The sequence below is a fragment of the Corythoichthys intestinalis genome, chromosome 5 (assembly GCF_030265065.1).
Source record: "Corythoichthys intestinalis isolate RoL2023-P3 chromosome 5, ASM3026506v1, whole genome shotgun sequence".
In the NCBI taxonomy this organism is placed as follows: Eukaryota; Metazoa; Chordata; class Actinopteri; order Syngnathiformes; family Syngnathidae; genus Corythoichthys; species Corythoichthys intestinalis.
The window spans coordinates 55776874-55794095 of NC_080399.1; the positions used below are offsets into that span (position 1 = coordinate 55776874).

The 17222-nt window shown below is 39.4% G+C and overlaps 2 protein-coding genes across 2 annotated transcripts in view; one reads left to right on the forward strand and one right to left on the reverse strand.

The window, feature by feature from the left end:
* Positions 1–9095, reverse strand: part of utp4 (UTP4 small subunit processome component) — a 41209-nt gene extending 32114 nt beyond the window's left edge. The window contains exons 1-8 of the mRNA XM_057835907.1: positions 8635–9095; positions 7264–7452; positions 6884–6968; positions 6326–6415; positions 6031–6242; positions 5750–5921; positions 3621–3712; positions 1652–1748 (exon numbers count right to left, since the gene is read on the reverse strand). Of these exons, the coding sequence (XP_057691890.1) occupies positions 1652–1748; positions 3621–3712; positions 5750–5921; positions 6031–6242; positions 6326–6415; positions 6884–6968; positions 7264–7452; positions 8635–8793 (1096 nt within the window). The 5' untranslated portion in view covers positions 8794–9095. The remainder of the gene's footprint in view (positions 1–1651; positions 1749–3620; positions 3713–5749; positions 5922–6030; positions 6243–6325; positions 6416–6883; positions 6969–7263; positions 7453–8634) is intronic.
* Positions 9096–9592: 497 nt separating this feature from the next.
* Positions 9593–10709, forward strand: chtf8 (CTF8, chromosome transmission fidelity factor 8 homolog (S. cerevisiae)). Its single transcript, XM_057835922.1, has 3 exons — positions 9593–9747; positions 9858–9981; positions 10111–10709. Exons 1-3 carry the CDS (start codon positions 9728–9730, stop codon positions 10372–10374), a joined length of 408 nt encoding a protein of 135 aa, XP_057691905.1. The 5' UTR covers positions 9593–9727; the 3' UTR covers positions 10375–10709.
* Positions 10710–17222: the final 6513 nt, after the last annotated feature.

The window sequence follows — 17222 nt, forward strand, 5'->3', positions numbered from 1 at the left end:
TCTTTAATGATGTGTTGACATTTCATTGAACTAATTAAACCTTTTTTTACATTAGGGATGTCCCGATGCTGATTTTTTTTTTTTTTTTTTTTTTAACATGCAAACAGATTTTTTCAAGAGATGTTTTTCCAATACCGATACATACAGTAGGGCATATAAGTATTTAGTCAACCACCAATTTTGCAAGTTCTCCTACTTGAAAAGATTAGACCTATCTGCAATAGGTGAAACGCTTGGTATAAAGAAATCAACTGTGGGAGCAATTATTAGAAAATAGAAGACATACAGGACCATTGATAATCTCCCTCGATTTGGGGCTCCATGCAAGATCTCACACCGTGGCATCAAAATGATAAGAAGAACGGTGAGCAAAAATCCCAGAACCACACGGGGGGACCTAGTGAATGACCTACAGAGCTGGGACCACAGTAGCAAAGGCTACTATCAGTAACACAATGTGCCGCCAGGGACTCAAATCCTGCACTGCCAGACGTGTCCCCCTGCTGAAGAAAGTACACATCCAGGCCCGTCTGCGGTTCGCTAGAGAGCATTTGGATGATCCAGAAGAGGAATGGGAGAATGTGTTATGGTCAGATGAAACCAAAATAGAACTTTTTGGTAGAAACACAGGTTCTCGTGTTTGGAGGAGAAAGAATACTGAATTGCATCCCAAGAACACCATACCCACTGTGAGGCATGGGGGTGGAAACCTCATGCTTTGGGGCTCTTTTTCTGCAAAAGGACCAGGACGACTGATCTGTGTAAGGGAAATAAATGGGGCCATATATCGAGAGATTTTGAGTGAAAATCTCCTTCCATCAGCAAGGGCATTGAAGATGAGATGTGGCTGGGTCTTTCAGCATGACATAATCCCAAACACACAGCCAGGGCAACAAAGGAGTGGCTTCGTAAGAAGCATTTCAAGGTCCTGGAGTGGCCTAGCCAGTCTCCAGATCATAACCCCATAGAAAATCTGTGGAGGGAGTTGAAAGTCCGTGTTGCCCAACGACAGCCCCAAAACATCACTAGAGGAGATCTGGATGTAGGAATGGGCCAAAATACCAGCAACAGTGTGTGAAAAGCTTGTGAAGAGTTATAGAAAACGTTTGGCCTCCGTTATTGCCAACAAAGGGTACATAACAAAGTATTGAAATGAACTTTTGGTATTGACCAAATGCTTATACTCCACCATGATTTGCAAATAAATTCTTTAAAAATCAAACAATGTGATTTTCTGGGTTTTTTTTCCACATTCGGTCTCTCATGGTTGAGGTTTACCCATGTTGACAATTACAGGCCTCTAATATTTTCAAGTGGGAGAACTTGCACAATTAGTGGTTGACTAAATACTTATTTGCCCCACTATATCCACTATATATTTTTAGACTTGTAAAAATACTGCAAAATGAAATGTGACACAACTTCTGTCACGGATGCAACGCAAACTCCACCCCTTTACCTTAAATCTGCAATGCGCCAGCTAGGTACATGCATGACACTTGCATCAGCGAAAACTAAAATACACCTTAAGTCACTTTTTAGGTCATAATCTTCAACGGATGACTTTTCGATACATTACCAGTAGTTTTTGTATATTTTTGTATATAAAATAAGCAGAGGTATCAGAATTGGTGTTGTATCATCTCCTCACCATGCCCATCACTCTCCCCTAGTCTCCACAGCTCAAGGTGATCAGGGAACTGGAACAGCAGCAGCCCTGACTTCTTTGCACAACACACAAGACTCCTCTACATGAAAGACACATAGAGTAGGTTCAACATTCTGGTTGTCCAGTGCTTTTCTCATTGCCAATAAAAATTTTAAAATGATACATATTAAGGAACCTCTGTGTAACTCACGATTCGCAATACAAGGCTCACCATATGGCAATACAACAATTATTGGTCAGGAAATCATTCCAGGATATTCTACAACTAATAAACAGAAAGACCCACTATTTTCATTGTTCTGCTGCGAATTGGAATGAGTTTATCACTAGTAGACATCCAATCCGTTTGTTCATTTGATGCCACCCTCCCACTTCAAACGGATTGGATGTCTATGGCCTTCAGTGGCAACCAATTTTGGGGAATTTCACGTAATATCCTGTTGATTTTAGGTCACTTCCTCTTCCTTTTGAGGCATTTACAGGTCACTTCCTGTTGATTTTGGGCTACTCTTACTCAAGATTGTCCCCAAATGTATAGAAAGTGACTCAAAATCAACAGGAAAGGACCTGTAAATGCCCACAAAAGATTGACTGTGAATGCTCTAGTTTCAGTGCTATTGATGACGCTAGGAGGGCTGTCCCAAACGACCAATTTTCTCCCGATTAGTCAGCCGACTATTTTTACGATTAGTCGACTAATCTAATAATTTAAAAAAAATGTTTTTGTTTTTTTTGTTTACTAATTTAGCAATGAAATTTTTGTTGACGCTTATCAATTCACAAAAAACATATTGGAACACTTAAATTATTTATTAAAGTACAAGTAAACACGTAAATGACAATAATAAATCACAAATAAACAATGAGTTCAAATGCTGATAGAATTAACTAGTGTCGCATCCCGATTGAAAAGATGGTCTCTTAAACTGATGGTTTACAACTTTTATTCCATCCTTGATGTAAACACACTGTAAGAGCTGCTGTGCACACAAATAAAACAACACAATTAGAAATTAACAAAAACTTTTCACCTTTTTCCTTTTAAAACTTATTTATAAATCAATGAATTGCCTATATGAATTGCCTTTACCTTAATTTATTACCTTATCATTGACAATCTCTCCCTTGAGTGCAATCACTGTATATACTGTGTATATTTATGACCTTTTAACCTTATATAATTTTCTATCCCATAAAATAAACCATAACATGAAATAAACCTTTCAGTTAGCATTAAGAACAATACTGATAGCACTTATAGGCCCATTGTCAATGAAACATTATTATTTAGTAAGGCGACAGCACCCTCTGGTGCACAAAAAATGAAAAAAAATTTTTTCCAAACTGGGTGACTGCGCTTCAGGTGTTTATTCACGGCCGACGTGCAGCCAAGCTTGGCATTGAAGAGACAGAAGAGTGTACCCTCCTTTGTCTCTTTGAAATAGGTCAATGTTTTGGACACTCTGGTGCGCTTTTTTTGGCTTTGTGCCGCTTTCCCCGCTTGCATACAGAGCATCCGACATGCTGAACTTTCCACGCATATATTTTTTAAACCCTTCATTAACTGTCGATGGGATGTTGTGCTCGTCGACGGATTTACGTCATCGATGACGTCGGCTATGTCGACTAGTCGGGACAGTTCTAGACGCTAGATGTCCAATCCTGTCAAAATTAATTGGACGTCTAGCGCCGTCAATGGCAGACAGTGAGCTAATGTTGACACTATTCTAATGGAAGACTTTGGTAGCAACCTGGTTCCTTTTTTTCCTCCTCTAAAAGTGACACAGGTCTTTTTAAAATGATATATCTATTCTTGGCGGAAGCATATCGATTACCTCTAGGGCTACAAAGAATCACAATATATCACCTTTTAGATATATTGTCACATCCCTAATACATATTAAAACTAATCAATCAATCCTTAATTCACCTCATTATTAAAATTACTCACGTGAGGGAAGAATATTTTCCGCATTGCCGATTCTTGGGTGTTCTTTTCTACTTTGTCCAGCAGGGGTCGTACCATAAGCAGAGTATCCATACCTGAAAGGGTTTTGGGATACAGCATGAAAACATTGCATCAGATTTTAAGGTAAAGTCTCTCACATCTTTTATGACTAGGCCTTCCAAACAGACAGTCTAGAAAAACTCAAGATCAGACTAACCGCAAGGAGACATTTAACCCGTTAGGTGGTTAAATAACTATTTTTGGTCATTTGAAAAACCTTACCTTACCTTTCCTTTCCCCCCCATTTGCTGTTGCATGAGTATTTGTTGACCTAGCCTATATAATTTTTGGTCACCAATTTTAAATATACCATCAGTTTTTGTAAAGAATTATCCCAGTTAAATAAGACTGTAAATGCATATTCAATAAACATTTATATCTTTTATATTTGTGTGTCTGTTCTATGAGCTGGATAGTTCATGTTTCATTTCCTTGGCAAATGCAGCAGCCCATTTGACATTTTAATTTCGAGTTGGCAGAAAAAAACGCAAGTTTTTAACATGTTTAAATAGTCTACATATTTTTATAATCATTATAAATGCATTTACACAATAAAATAACGCTCGAAAAGTTTGTTAAATATATTTCTGTGTGGGATATTGTGCTCACATGGACAAGCCTCTCTGACAAGGAGAGGCTGTTCGCAATTCCCATCCAGCGCCTTCTCTGTTTAGTCCAAATTATTTTCTTTATAACAAGTACTATTCCTTCGTTTAGCATCCAAACATCGTTTTAGTTTACATACATAAATATATATTTATTACAAAAAAGTTAGGGAGAGAGAAGCCCGGCCCGACCCGAACGTAATAATTGACATTTTAGGATCGACCCTACCCCAAATTCGGGTCGGGTCAGGACACGAAGTCCATACACTACATTGATGAATTAAAAACCATTCAGCAGTCCAAATCAATCCATACCAGTGACTATAGATAATGCTGCAAATAATGTTAATTTAGTACGTGACACAGATGGACTTGGACCACAAAAAGGATATTTTGCTCATTTGGTAAACCTAGCTGCTAAGAGAGCTGTAGCAATTTACAATGTGCTCCGCCTCACTTTACAAACAGTAGATTGTTCTCAGCACTTTTATACAAAATTTCTTCAGATCAGTAAGAAGTAAGCTAGGGCTGCAGCTATCGAATATTTTACTAGTCGATTAATCAATGGACTAGATAGTCCGAATAATCGAGTAATCGGATAAGGAACATGAAAAATTAAAATACCCGAGCTGAGCCTAAAACGGTATTTTAAAAAAATAAGGATCTATGTACAACAAAAGAGCAATTGGCTAACGTACACAGAAAAAACTTGAATGCTATAAAATGCTAAAGTTTTTATTTTTATTTATTTATTTATTTTTAAACAATGCTCTTAACAAATGGTTCAGACAAATATTCCCACAAAAAACGGTTAAATATACTTATAAACTAAATCATGAATGCATTAAAAAACATTAGCTCAAACAAAAACTTGGCTAATGTTGGTCTTAACAGGGTGCAGCTCGTTTCAGCCATGAGAAATGAGTTATGTCATATTCATTGTTGCCACCCTAATCAATAAAACTACATGCAAACACTTTCAAATAAACCAACACAACGCCACTTTAATTAAACGAATACTCGAAGCAACAAAATTTAATTCGAATATTTTTTTCTAATCGAATACTCGAGTTAATCGATTAATTGTTGCAGCACTAAAGTAAGCACATAAATATTATGTACTAAAATGCATGTTTATTTGATGGCATTATTATTTTTGCTTGGTAGCAAAAACATTAAACATTAACATTAAAAAAAAGAAATAATAACACCTGTATTTTTTGTTTGAGAGCATTAAATGTATTGAATCGAATCGAAAATCGTGTCTCTCGTATCGATAATCGTACAGAACCGTGACTTAACTGTTTTCGTTGAATCATTAGACAGCACTGTCGATATTTCACATAACGCATGTCCAATTCATTTGAACTGGAAGGACTGTATGCGAATGCTCATGTTTCTGTGGCACTGGCGGCATGAGACATCCAATCCATTTTGACTGGGCTAAATTAAAAGAGTACTCCATACCTCCAGAAACTACAGCAATATCCGTGTGGACGAGCGCTCTCACATCATGTGAATGGTTTTTAAAGGTTCTGGTTCGAACCCAGTCCATGTCTTGTTGGTTGGTGGTGCGCGAGAGAAACTGGAACTGGACAACGGTGCCTTCTGACGTTCCACTTATGAGACTGCTCTCATCCTGTACACAACCATTTCTTACAATTATTTGGCCAGCAATGGCTATGTGTGGCTGATGTTTTGCTTAGCAATGACTATGTGTGGCTGTTTTGCTTCAACCACTGACTTGCCTGGGAAACAGCAAGAGCTAGCACGTCCCACTTGGTTACGAGGTGAGTGTTGACGAGTGTTCCAGTGATACCATCCCACATCTGGACTTTTCCAGCAGAGTCGCCACTAATGATAGTGTGATTGGATAAGAACACGAGACTCCAAACCACAACCTGCCTGCTCTTGGATGCTCCTACACCTCTTTCTACAAGCATTCTGTGTGGACTGTGCCCTGAAATGACATAAACACATAAAAGGGTCAAGATGCATCTGTTTCACTATTCAGTAACCAATGCAGAGTTTCTATTAACTTACCACTTTCAGCATCAAATATTCTAATCATGTCCATCATCCCAGCAGCCAGCCGCGTGCCGGAGGGATGCCATGAAAGACTTATGATACGACCTGCAAGATCACAGTACCCGAAATGTCACAATGTTTGCAAATTGTTGGTCATTCCAGAATTGAGGGACACTTTGGCATTAAAAGAATTGAAAACTACAACTTCCCTTCCCTGATTTTCTTCTACATACGTTGTCCCCCCCCAAGAATCCGCGTTCGCGAAATTTACCGATTTCTACGCCTTCCGCGGAAATCAAAATAGTCCGCAGAATACCTAGCGAAGTACAGGATATTTCATTTTTCCTCATAGTTTTCATCCTGGCCGCTAGATGTTGCAGTAAAATAGCGCTGGCCAATGACATTGCTTGATATGGAGATGAAAACCTTTTTTTCACCTCATTTGTGATATATATGTGGATTATTTAAAATTTGAAGAGTGGGACATAAAATCTCCAATTCCAGAATGACCTTTGTCCTCAAAAGACAATCACTGTTCAACTGTGTATTAGTAAAGTTGTACGATTATCTTACTTTTTTGCCTGTCAAAGTTTCTTTGAAACTGAATCCTGTCCGCCAGTATTTCAAATATCTTCACCGTACCATCTTCACATCCAACCTGTGAAGAAAAAAAAAATGCATCTTTGTTCCATATTGAAATATCTATTTATTGATTGATTGATTGATCAGGGTGAGGGAGAACAGGGTGCACAAGAAATAAATTACTATTTTACAATGTTTAAATAATTTTCAAAAAATTAAAATTACTGGGAAAGAACAATTATATATATATATATATATATATATATATTTATGGGAAAAAAAAAAAAAAAGAATTTTTGTGTTTCCCGAAATTTCTGAGAAACTAAAGGACTTATTTTAAGTAGGTGTCGATAGTTAAAGTGCTGACTGACCGCCAGCGATGTTCCCTTGCTATTGCTGCAGATAGTCCAAATCGGTCCTCCATAGGCATCAACTGTGGACTTGGGCTGTAAGTTCTCCAGGTCATATTCGGTGATGCCTCCACTCAAACCAGCACTGAAAAGTCGCTGACCTACCCAGCACAGACTCTCAATGCCTGCGCCATCGCGACCAGGGATCACCTGTACCAAAAAAAAAAAAAATTGCAGTGGAGTGCTGTGTTTGTTATGGACTGGTATTTAGAGTAATATTTAATACCCAATTTCAAGATTTGGACTACGTAAATGAGTAAGCGTGTGACAATACGTCGACATTGTGATTATATTGCGATACTTTGTATCCCAATAGGTTATATCATTTTGAAAAGATGTCACTAATAAAGTATAATGTAGTGTCCGTTAACTTATTTGTTGCCTTGGAGGGTGCTAGATGTCCAATTCATTGTGACTGGGAGGGACAAATGAGTGGTGGTTGGTTCTGCTGTGCTCAGTAACAGAAAACAGACGTCGGAGCAGTGTTCCAAAAAGAGACGAAAGGGACCTTTTTCTTTAGTTAAATATTGTAGTGACACTACGGTTTGATTTACATTATTTCACTGGAAAGAGAAAAGTGTTTTTTGTTGGATTTTGATGGATTTTCTTTTGTAAAGTAAGAATTGAAAATACAGCTATTACAGTGGTACCTCTACTTACGAACGATTCTAAATACAGAACTTTCAGGCCTCAGTGGGAAAACATTGCCTCGTGTTTTGTAAGAAATTTCTGGAAACGAAAGGCAAAAATACAGTATGGCTGGTACTCGCAGTGCCCAGAGTTTACTGAACGTACCATACTGATAGCTGCTCTGCATTGGCTATTGATTGGAAACATTCCTGGCATCCAATTGGGTAAGAGTGACCTGTACTGTATGTGTGTATCCCAGCGTTCTGTTCATTCGCCCCTCATGTTCTGACAGCTTTACAAGAATGTATTTTATTCTTTATTCTTGTTTTTTCAATACTATGCACAACTCTGATTTTCATGTTTATTGTGCAATAATCTCCTTGTAACACCACTGGTCCCTACCATCCCGATGCAAACCTACGCCCTTGGTACTACTTCTACTTACGAAATTAATTGGCTCTGGAAGTAGTTTCGTAACTCCTAAATTCTGGAAGTAGAGACGCGTTTTCCATGTGAATACCCTAACCCAAACATATATATGTTACAATTAGATCATTGCACAATAAACATAAAATCAGAGTTATGCATAATATAAATATCGTGAGCCTCGTATCATACATCGTATCATCATTGGGAGGTACCCAGAAGTTCCCACCTCTACAAAAGAGTTAATTGTGATTAAACGCTGTGTTTTGGACGTACCTTTTCTTGGAAGTAGTTATCAGTGAAGTTAAAGACCTCCACAGTTCCGTCAGCCCGGGCCAACGCGAGCCGCTCAGTTCGGCTATTGAACGCCATGGCTCGAATCGCGCTCGGCATGTAGTTGAAAAACCGAACCCGGTGCACCTTAAACTCACCCATTTTGTTCAAAAAGGAGAACCAGGCTCAGGTGAGACCCCGACACGAGAAAAAGTCTGGAAAACACGTGATTCTGCTCCGTGCTAGTAAGTAAAAACAGCTAATATGTCAAATAAGTGCGCGTAGAGGTACTCGGAAGAACACTTAACAGAGGATAAACGATATGCGAGCACTCCCTCGAGGAAGCCTTGCCACGTTTTGAGAGAGGCTCGAACAACTTTTACAGAATTTACACACGCTGGAAAACATGGGCAGCCACGTTAATGACATTTGACCCAGAAGTGAAAAGTATGACTTCCGCCTCAAGCAGGACTTGCGTCATTACTGGGGGCGGGGAACATACATATCACATATATAGGGAGCTAGATGATGATGCTCGCTGTGAGACAATTGGAGCGGCCGTTATGACTTGTCGGCCATTTTATGTCGGTGCAATTAAATTACCATAGAGTCAGTGGAGAATTTGCTTTGAAATAGTCGAATTTTCAGCCGATTTTCAAACGTTTTGGTTCTTCATAAACGTGACAGATGCAATAAATGAGTTGTATGGTTCAAAATAGTTTTTCCAACATCAAGCCTGAATCATGCCTACATTGATATGGTTTGTTATAAACCAAAATGTTGGGGAAAAAAGTCCCGATTTTGCCGAGTTAAGAGTATTTTGGTGGAGAAATTTACCTGCCAGCCTGCCAGAAAAATCCACTGGTTTAAGATGGCTATCAGTGACTAACGCCGCCGACTCAGCCCGTTTTGTATCTAGCTCTCTGTGCATATATGATATTTAAGACGGGATCGTCTTCAAGTGGCGGGAAGCGAGACTATCAACTACTGCATAATCAGTAATAGACCATTCATTTATTGTTTGTGGTGTACTGCGTGTATTTTGAATGCGTCCATAGTTTGTTGGTCGTTTATAAGAGGCGTATGAGTATCTACAATGGTGCAAATAATCATACGGTAAGAGTCATATTCGTACGATCTGAGCCCCCCCCCCCCCCCCCTACAAAATAAAAGCGCCTATCTACTTAGCTGACTTGTATCAAACTGGTGGATGGTTGTCATTGTAGTGGTAGTGCGGATGGCAGCAGTCCTCCAGAATGGCTGTTGATCGAGTTGCAGGGAGAGATGATACCAAGACACAACTCTGGTCTGGCAGGAAATGTGATGGGAGACCTACTCTACACAAAAGAGGTACATAATTTAAAGCATATGGAATAATGTCAAACTTGATCAAGGATGATTGTTGGCATACTGGCAGTGAACACTAAACACAGATGATCATACTGTAACTGAGTTTATATTTCTTTGTCTTTCCCCAAGGGGGTACCTGTCTTGATTGTAGGACACCACATATTATACGGGAAGCAGGTCAAATTGGAGAAACCCTTCGCTGTCCTTGCTAAGCATCCTACTCAATCGCAGGACATTGTGGATAGCACCATCAACCATGATTCTTCCCAGGCTGCCATAACAACTAAGCAGCAGACCTCTACCTCCTATTCAGTGTCTGCACTCATCAAGAAAAAACTCATCTTTAAGACACGACCTAAACCCATCATCACTAATGTACCAAAGAAAGTATAGTGTGGTTGGGCTGCATCCTATCACGTGTGATAGTAAAAATCTACAGGTGACATGGCAAACATACTGTATATAGAGAATTTACATTTCCAATGCTAGAGGCAAGCAGTCAACTACCGATTGAGCAGAAGAGCAAATTGCCAAACAAATACTGGCAGGCACATGTCGATGTGATCAAGCCCTCTCTAGCAACCAGACCTTTAATTTTATTTTTAAATGCTGCTGTCATATTATGGGCTACTTTAGCATTCAGCATTTACATTTCTATTGAAGTAATAAAGCAAGCAAATGTATAAAAGTGTATGGAAACTTTCATTTACCTTTTCAAGAGCAAAATGTAGTTTTAATGAGTTTATTGGCTTTACCTACTGTGGTATGAAAAAGTATCTGAACCGTTTTGGAATTTCTCACATTTCTGCATAAAATCACCATCAATTGTGTTCTGATCTTTGTCAAAATCACACAGATAAAAAACTGCTTTAAATAAAACCACCCAAACATTTATAGGTTTTCATGTTTTAATAAGGATAGTATGCAAGCAATGACAGAAGGGTGGGTAAAGCAATGACAGAAGGGTGGGAAAAATAAGTAAGTGAACCGTCACATTTAATATTTTGTAGCATTAACTTCAACCAGGCACTTCCTGTAGCTGCCGATCAGTCTGGCACATCGATCAAGACAACTCTTGGCCCATTCTTCTCTACAAAACTGCTGTGGTTCAGTCAGATTCCTGGGATGTCTGGCATGAATCGCTGTCTTTAGGTCATGCCACAGCATTTCAACAGGGTTCAAGTCTGGACTTTGACTTGGCCACTCCAGAATGTGTATTTTGTTCTTCTTAAACCATTCTGGAGTTGATTACTTCTGTGTTTTGGATCATTGTCTTGTAGCATCCATCCTCTTTTTAGCTTCAACTGTCTGACAGACAGCATCAGGTTTTCCTGCAAAACATCCTGATAAACTTTTGAATTCATTCTTCCATTAACGACTGCAAGTTGTCAGGCCCTGATGCAGTAAACAGCCCCAAATCATGATGCTCCCTCCAGCGTGCTTCACGGTGGAGATGAGGTGTCACACATGACATTGTGTGTTACTCCCAAACAATTCAACTTTGGTCTCATCAGTCCACAAAATATTTTGCCAAAACTTCTGTGAAGTGTCTAAGTACCTTTTTGCGAACATTAAACGAGCAACAATTTTTTTTTTCTTTGGACAGCAGTGGCTTCCTCCGTGGAGTCCTTTCATGAACACCATTCTTGGCCATAGTTTTACATATAGTTGATGTGTGTACAGAGATACTGGACTGTGCCATTGATTTCTGTAAGTCTTTGGCAGACATTCTTTGGTTCTTTTTTACTTCTCTGAGTATTCTGCGCTGAACTCTTGGCATCATCTTTGGTGGACGGCCACTCCTTGGCAGAGAAGCAACAGTGCCAAACTCTCTCCATTTGTAGACAACTTCTCTAACTGTCGATTGATGAACATCCAGACTTATAGAGATAGTTTTGTATCCTTTCCTAGCTTTATACAAATCAACAACCCTTGATCGCAGGTTTTTAGACAGCTCTTTTGACCGATCCATGATGCACATAAGATGATGCTTCTCATCAAGACAATTCTTACCAGGTGTGTGTTTTATAGTGGGCAGGGCATCTTTAAACCACTCATCAGTGATTGGGCACTCAGCTGACTTAAAATGTTCGGTAAAAATCGGTTTCAGTTGCTCCTAAGGCAGAGGGTTCCCTTACTTATTTTTCTCCCTTCTGTCATTATTTGCATGCTATCCTCATTAAAATATAAAAACCTATAAATGTTTGGGTGGTTTTAGTTAAAGCAGACACTGTTTTTACACCTGTGTGATTTTGACAAATATCAGATCACCTTTGATGGCGATTTTATTCCGAAATGTGAGAAATTCCAAAAGGTTCAAATACTTTTTCATACCACTGTATTTGACCTTTTCCACGGAAATATGGGGCTGCAAGGAAGACTGACGTCCATTCAAACTGTCATCATTCCCGTCAGAACCTGCCAAAACCTGGGGCCGCAAAAACTCCTCCTATGACCAAACAACAACAAATGAAAATGTTTATTCATTCATTCAATAATCATAATTGTCTCATTCTGATCATGTGCATAACCATTAATTAAACATGAAATAGAAGAGAGGACATACTTTTGCTTTACTCATTCATTTAAACAACCTATTCACAATGTTAAGTCTAGTGAATTGGTTAATTCACATCTTAAGGGGAAAAAAAGGATATGGAAAGAGGGTTTCATCCATGTTTTGGGACACACTTTCCATAAATAATACACATTTGAAATGTTACTTTCATTAGACCTTTCAGTGGTCATTATAGTGGACTACAATAAAAAATAAATAAATAAATAAAAACAAACACTTGAGACCGTTAGCCTTTATAGGGCAAGTGACTATTTTGGGTCATTAAAGTTAAATAAGAGCAATTACAGTGGTACCTCTACTTACAAAATTAATAGGTTCTGAAAGTAAATTTGTAACGTGTAAATTCTTTAAGTAGAAAGGCATTTCGAATGTAAATGCCCCAATCAGTTCCAAGCCACCCCAAAATTCAGACATAAATTCAGATTCAGAGTTTATTTGTCATTGTCAAAATAACAACGAAATTCAGGTTGGAGTTCCAACAATACTACGAGTTAGTACCCATTAAAAGTGCTTGGTGTGAGCAAGATAATGGTAAAGTGTGCCCAGTGCCCCCACAATTCCCACCATAAATAAATCTTTAATAATGCATAAAACTGCATCAAAACATGTAACAAATACATGTTACAATTAGATTATTGCGCAATAAACATTAAATCAGAGTTGCGCACAATGTAAAAAAAACAAGATTGAAGAATAAAAGAACACTATGCAAATCTGTTAGAATTACAAGAGGCAAATGAAGACGCTGGGATACACACATACACAAACAGTAGAGGTCCCTATTAGCCAATTAGATTCCAGGAATGCTAGGCAATAGCAGAGCAGCTATAAGTATACAGTATTACGTTCAGTAAACTGGGAGCTGCGAGTACTAGCCATACTGTTTTTTTGCCTTTCGTATCCTTAAATTTCTTAACAACAGCAATATTTTCCAGTTGTTGCGTGTCTTAACCTGAAAATTCTGTATGTAGGGACGTTCGTAAGTAGAGGCACTACTGTAGTGTATAGATTTTTAATTATTAATCACGATTGCATTCGAAAATATATATATTTCATTAGAACTAATTTTTAACAATTTGGGGTGTACCCCTGCTACTGCCCTGTAGTTAACTGGTATTGGCTCAAGCTCCCCCGTGACCCTCATTAGGATAAGTGGCTCTGACAATGAATTAATGAGTACTGTATAACTAAATGTATAAATGAATGCAATGTTACCCTAATCTAAATCAATTAGAAATTTAAAAAGAAATACACTGTTTACGGGCCAAAGTAACCCTCTTAAGTAGGTTTTTTTTTTTTTTTTTTTTTTTTCTTTCATAGTATGCGTTATTTAACCCATTGCTAGATACTGTACAGTAGATGTCTAATTCGCTTTAATTGGGAGTTGACCATAAATGTTCCATTTCAATCCCATTAACAGGGCAGGATGTCAATGGCTACTCATTGGCAGCCAATGAGTTAAATGTGTCTATATAGGTTGGGGGGAAAAGGTATGTATATATACTGTATATATGTCATAATTTGTGCATGAATTGGCTAAAACAAATGACAATAATATAACAAATATACAAATAAATGACAAATATTTTCGAGCATTTTTTACTTGGTGTTAAAGCTAGTATTTGTTATAGTATTTTGTATGTGATTATTTAAAATTGGAAGGCAGAAATGTAAAATGTCCTCCAATTCTGCAATGACTCATGTATTGTGAACTGTTTATACGCTAATTATGCTTGGAATGCTTAATATTAACCTTACTGAAGCAAGGTCAGGGTTACGTGATCAGTTTATTATGTGGAACATTTCAACTACGTATGGAAGTCTTCTGGAGCTTTACGAAATATAGCCACACAGCAGACATATTTACTGTGTTTCTTTGATGAGGGCACCTCCCATGTTGTGTTTTCTCAGAAGAAAAAAAAGCATTTCTGTTGCCCCGAAAGACTAAATGAAGTAATTCATTCAGCTAATGTGACACTCATGTTCACCTTTTTCTCACGTTTCTCACACATATCCCGCGACCCGCCCTCTAACATGCTGCCGCACACACTGATTGCACTGTTGTGTGTCTAAAAACTGTTTCGAATGAAAAAGTGCCAAGTGGATAGAAGCCATTCCAGGATTGCTGTGACACAACATTGAAGAACAAATTGCCTCCAAAAAAGGGCATTGTCACTGAATCATAACGTAGGCCAGACCGTTGCAGTCCATAGGCGAGCTAGATAAATGCTAGGGGCGTCACAGCGTCCAAAAGGGCGTCAAGAAAAATGTTCAAATAATATTCGATGATAGAAATATTGAAAAAGTATACAAGACAATAAAACAAAAGAACAACAATCCATATAGTACTAAGTCTTTAAATAATAATAATAAAATCATTTATCCAATGCACCTTCTGCCCGTTTCAGTTTCCTGTGGTACAGTAATTTCACCACAGTCCTAATCTCACTCACCCCTCCGCAGACCGTTGAGCTACCTGAAGGTGTTATTTTTAGCCCCTGCAATTGCGGTGGCATGACGGTGATGACGTCATGAAAAGACAAAAGCCTTCCCGGTCGCATTTTAGAAAGAAGAGGAGCATAAATGTAAAAAAGAGAGCGGTTTATTGTGATGAAATCTTTTTTTTTATTTTTATTTTTATTTTTTATTAATTAAACACGTATACTTCGCGCAATTGCAAGCTAGCGGTTGTTTACAAAGAGTTTAGATGACATACTGCTAAAGCTAAATTATACTATATCATTAGCCAGGCCTGTTGTTTTAGAAATATTTTCAGTATTCAGCCAGCTGTGGATTGGTGTCAGTTAAATTAACTCCCTCACCAATTTTAGAGAAAGTTGGACAAAGGACTAAAATTGTGTCTTGCTTATTTTTATGTGATGGGAAGCATTTTTAGATTGTGTTACTTTGTGCTATAAATAAATTTGCATTGCCTAAAAGTGCCAAGGTTAATTAAATAAATGCATCATTAAATATGCAATTAATAATTTCATACTTCTGAGGTAAGGGGGGCTAAAAGTGCTATGGATTTAAATGCAAACATTTGTTATTAGATGTGTCATCAATTCATTATAATGGCAATTCCGTTCATGTAAAGAGGTATTCAATTTCATTTTTCTATTATCATATATTATTTAATTCATCATTATTGGATGGACCTGTGTAGTTCTACTGCTCCATGAATTTCAATTTTCAACCTCGCCCGTCAAAGTTAGTGGCCGGATCCGAACACCTGATTGAGCCAGGCACAGTAGGCGTCCAAATTATGGTTATGTCACGCTGGTGTCACTATCACAACAGCTATTTGACTAATATATTGTAACATCCCACTTTCTTCTCTTTGTAAATGCTCTTCTGAAATACAGTATTTTCCTTCCACCTCTGTACATCCTGGGCCATCTTTTACAGCCACCTTATCCACATCAGCATCAAGTCTAAGCCCACCAAGTCCAGTGCCTTCCCACACACAAACTGCTAGGTTGGTCAGAACAGTTACTTTTAACTTTTCACATTGAGAGTATGACATACTCCCATTGTGATCATTTAACATACCTCATTTATTGTTACAAAGCAGGGAACAGGAAGTGGGTTATGGGGGAACAAACGAAAGAAAAGACACAAACAACAACAAGAAACACATTGAACGCCTACACTAACTATGAATATGTTGGTGCTATCGTCAGCTAGATGTATTTCCGGTTGATACTATGTGGGGGGCCTGTTGACAACGGAAAGAAGGGGAGGGGCGTGGGGAGTCTATAGGATAAGTGATTGGGAGGGGTAGACTGTACACAAATCAGCTCTGTGATCTAGAAACCAGTAATCATGTGAATCCCTTGTGAGTGTAAGTCCTACGCTGCCCCATTGCGAATCCCGGCGCTGGGGCCCTACGCCCAAGCGCGGCCAATTACATCCAGTTATGCGCAAGCCCCTCCAAACACGCGACAGCCATGCAGACAGGGGGAGACGCAGCGCGGCCGCCAGCCCAGGGCCAAGGCCCCACCCAGCCAGCACGGGGAGGGAGGGCGGGAGCGGGGGTGGCGGGGGGGTAGCCAGCTAGCCCATCTCTCCTCCCACAGCCCAGCAAAGGAGCCATCGTCAGCCCCTTGGGATCCAGGGTGGTCCCCTGGGCCACCCGCGCCCACATCAACCGGCCTTCAGGGATGGGAAGAGGGGACGCACCACCAACCCACCTCCATCCCTGTCCACCCACCGGGCCCACAAGCCACAGCCGCAGCCCCCCAACCGGCATGAAACGCCACGGGACTCCCAACGGTCCACCAATCTCAGGTCAGGACAGGGTCCCCTGCCGGAGCAGGCAACATCCTGGCGACACACCAGTGCCCAGCCAGCGACCCGTGACGGAGCACGGGGCAGATACCCACGTAGAGTAGAGAGGGGAAGGCGGAAGCAGGAGAACGCCTAAGAGCCGCCGCGGGATGATGCAAGATCGGAGCCCTGACCTCCCCCTACTCCCGCAGCCGGCAGCCCAGGCAGAGGGGAGGCCACGCCATAGAGAAAAAGTGTGGGACCTACCTACCACCCTATTACTGTGGCTGTCAGGTCCCCATTAAGGTCAACCTTAACAGTGCACTTGACTTTAATTTTCTTTTTTCACAACATTAGATGCAATCTTACCTTTGTATGACAAATTGTGTAGAAA

Coding starts and splice junctions, on each gene's coding strand:
- chtf8 (XM_057835922.1), top strand. CDS start 9,728: ATGGTGCAAATAATCATACG. Junction 9,748..9,857: donor ATGGTGCAAATAATCATACG/GTAAGAGTCATA, acceptor TTGTCATTGTAG/TGGTAGTGCGGATGGCAGCA. Junction 9,982..10,110: donor ACCTACTCTACACAAAAGAG/GTACATAATTTA, acceptor TCTTTCCCCAAG/GGGGTACCTGTCTTGATTGT.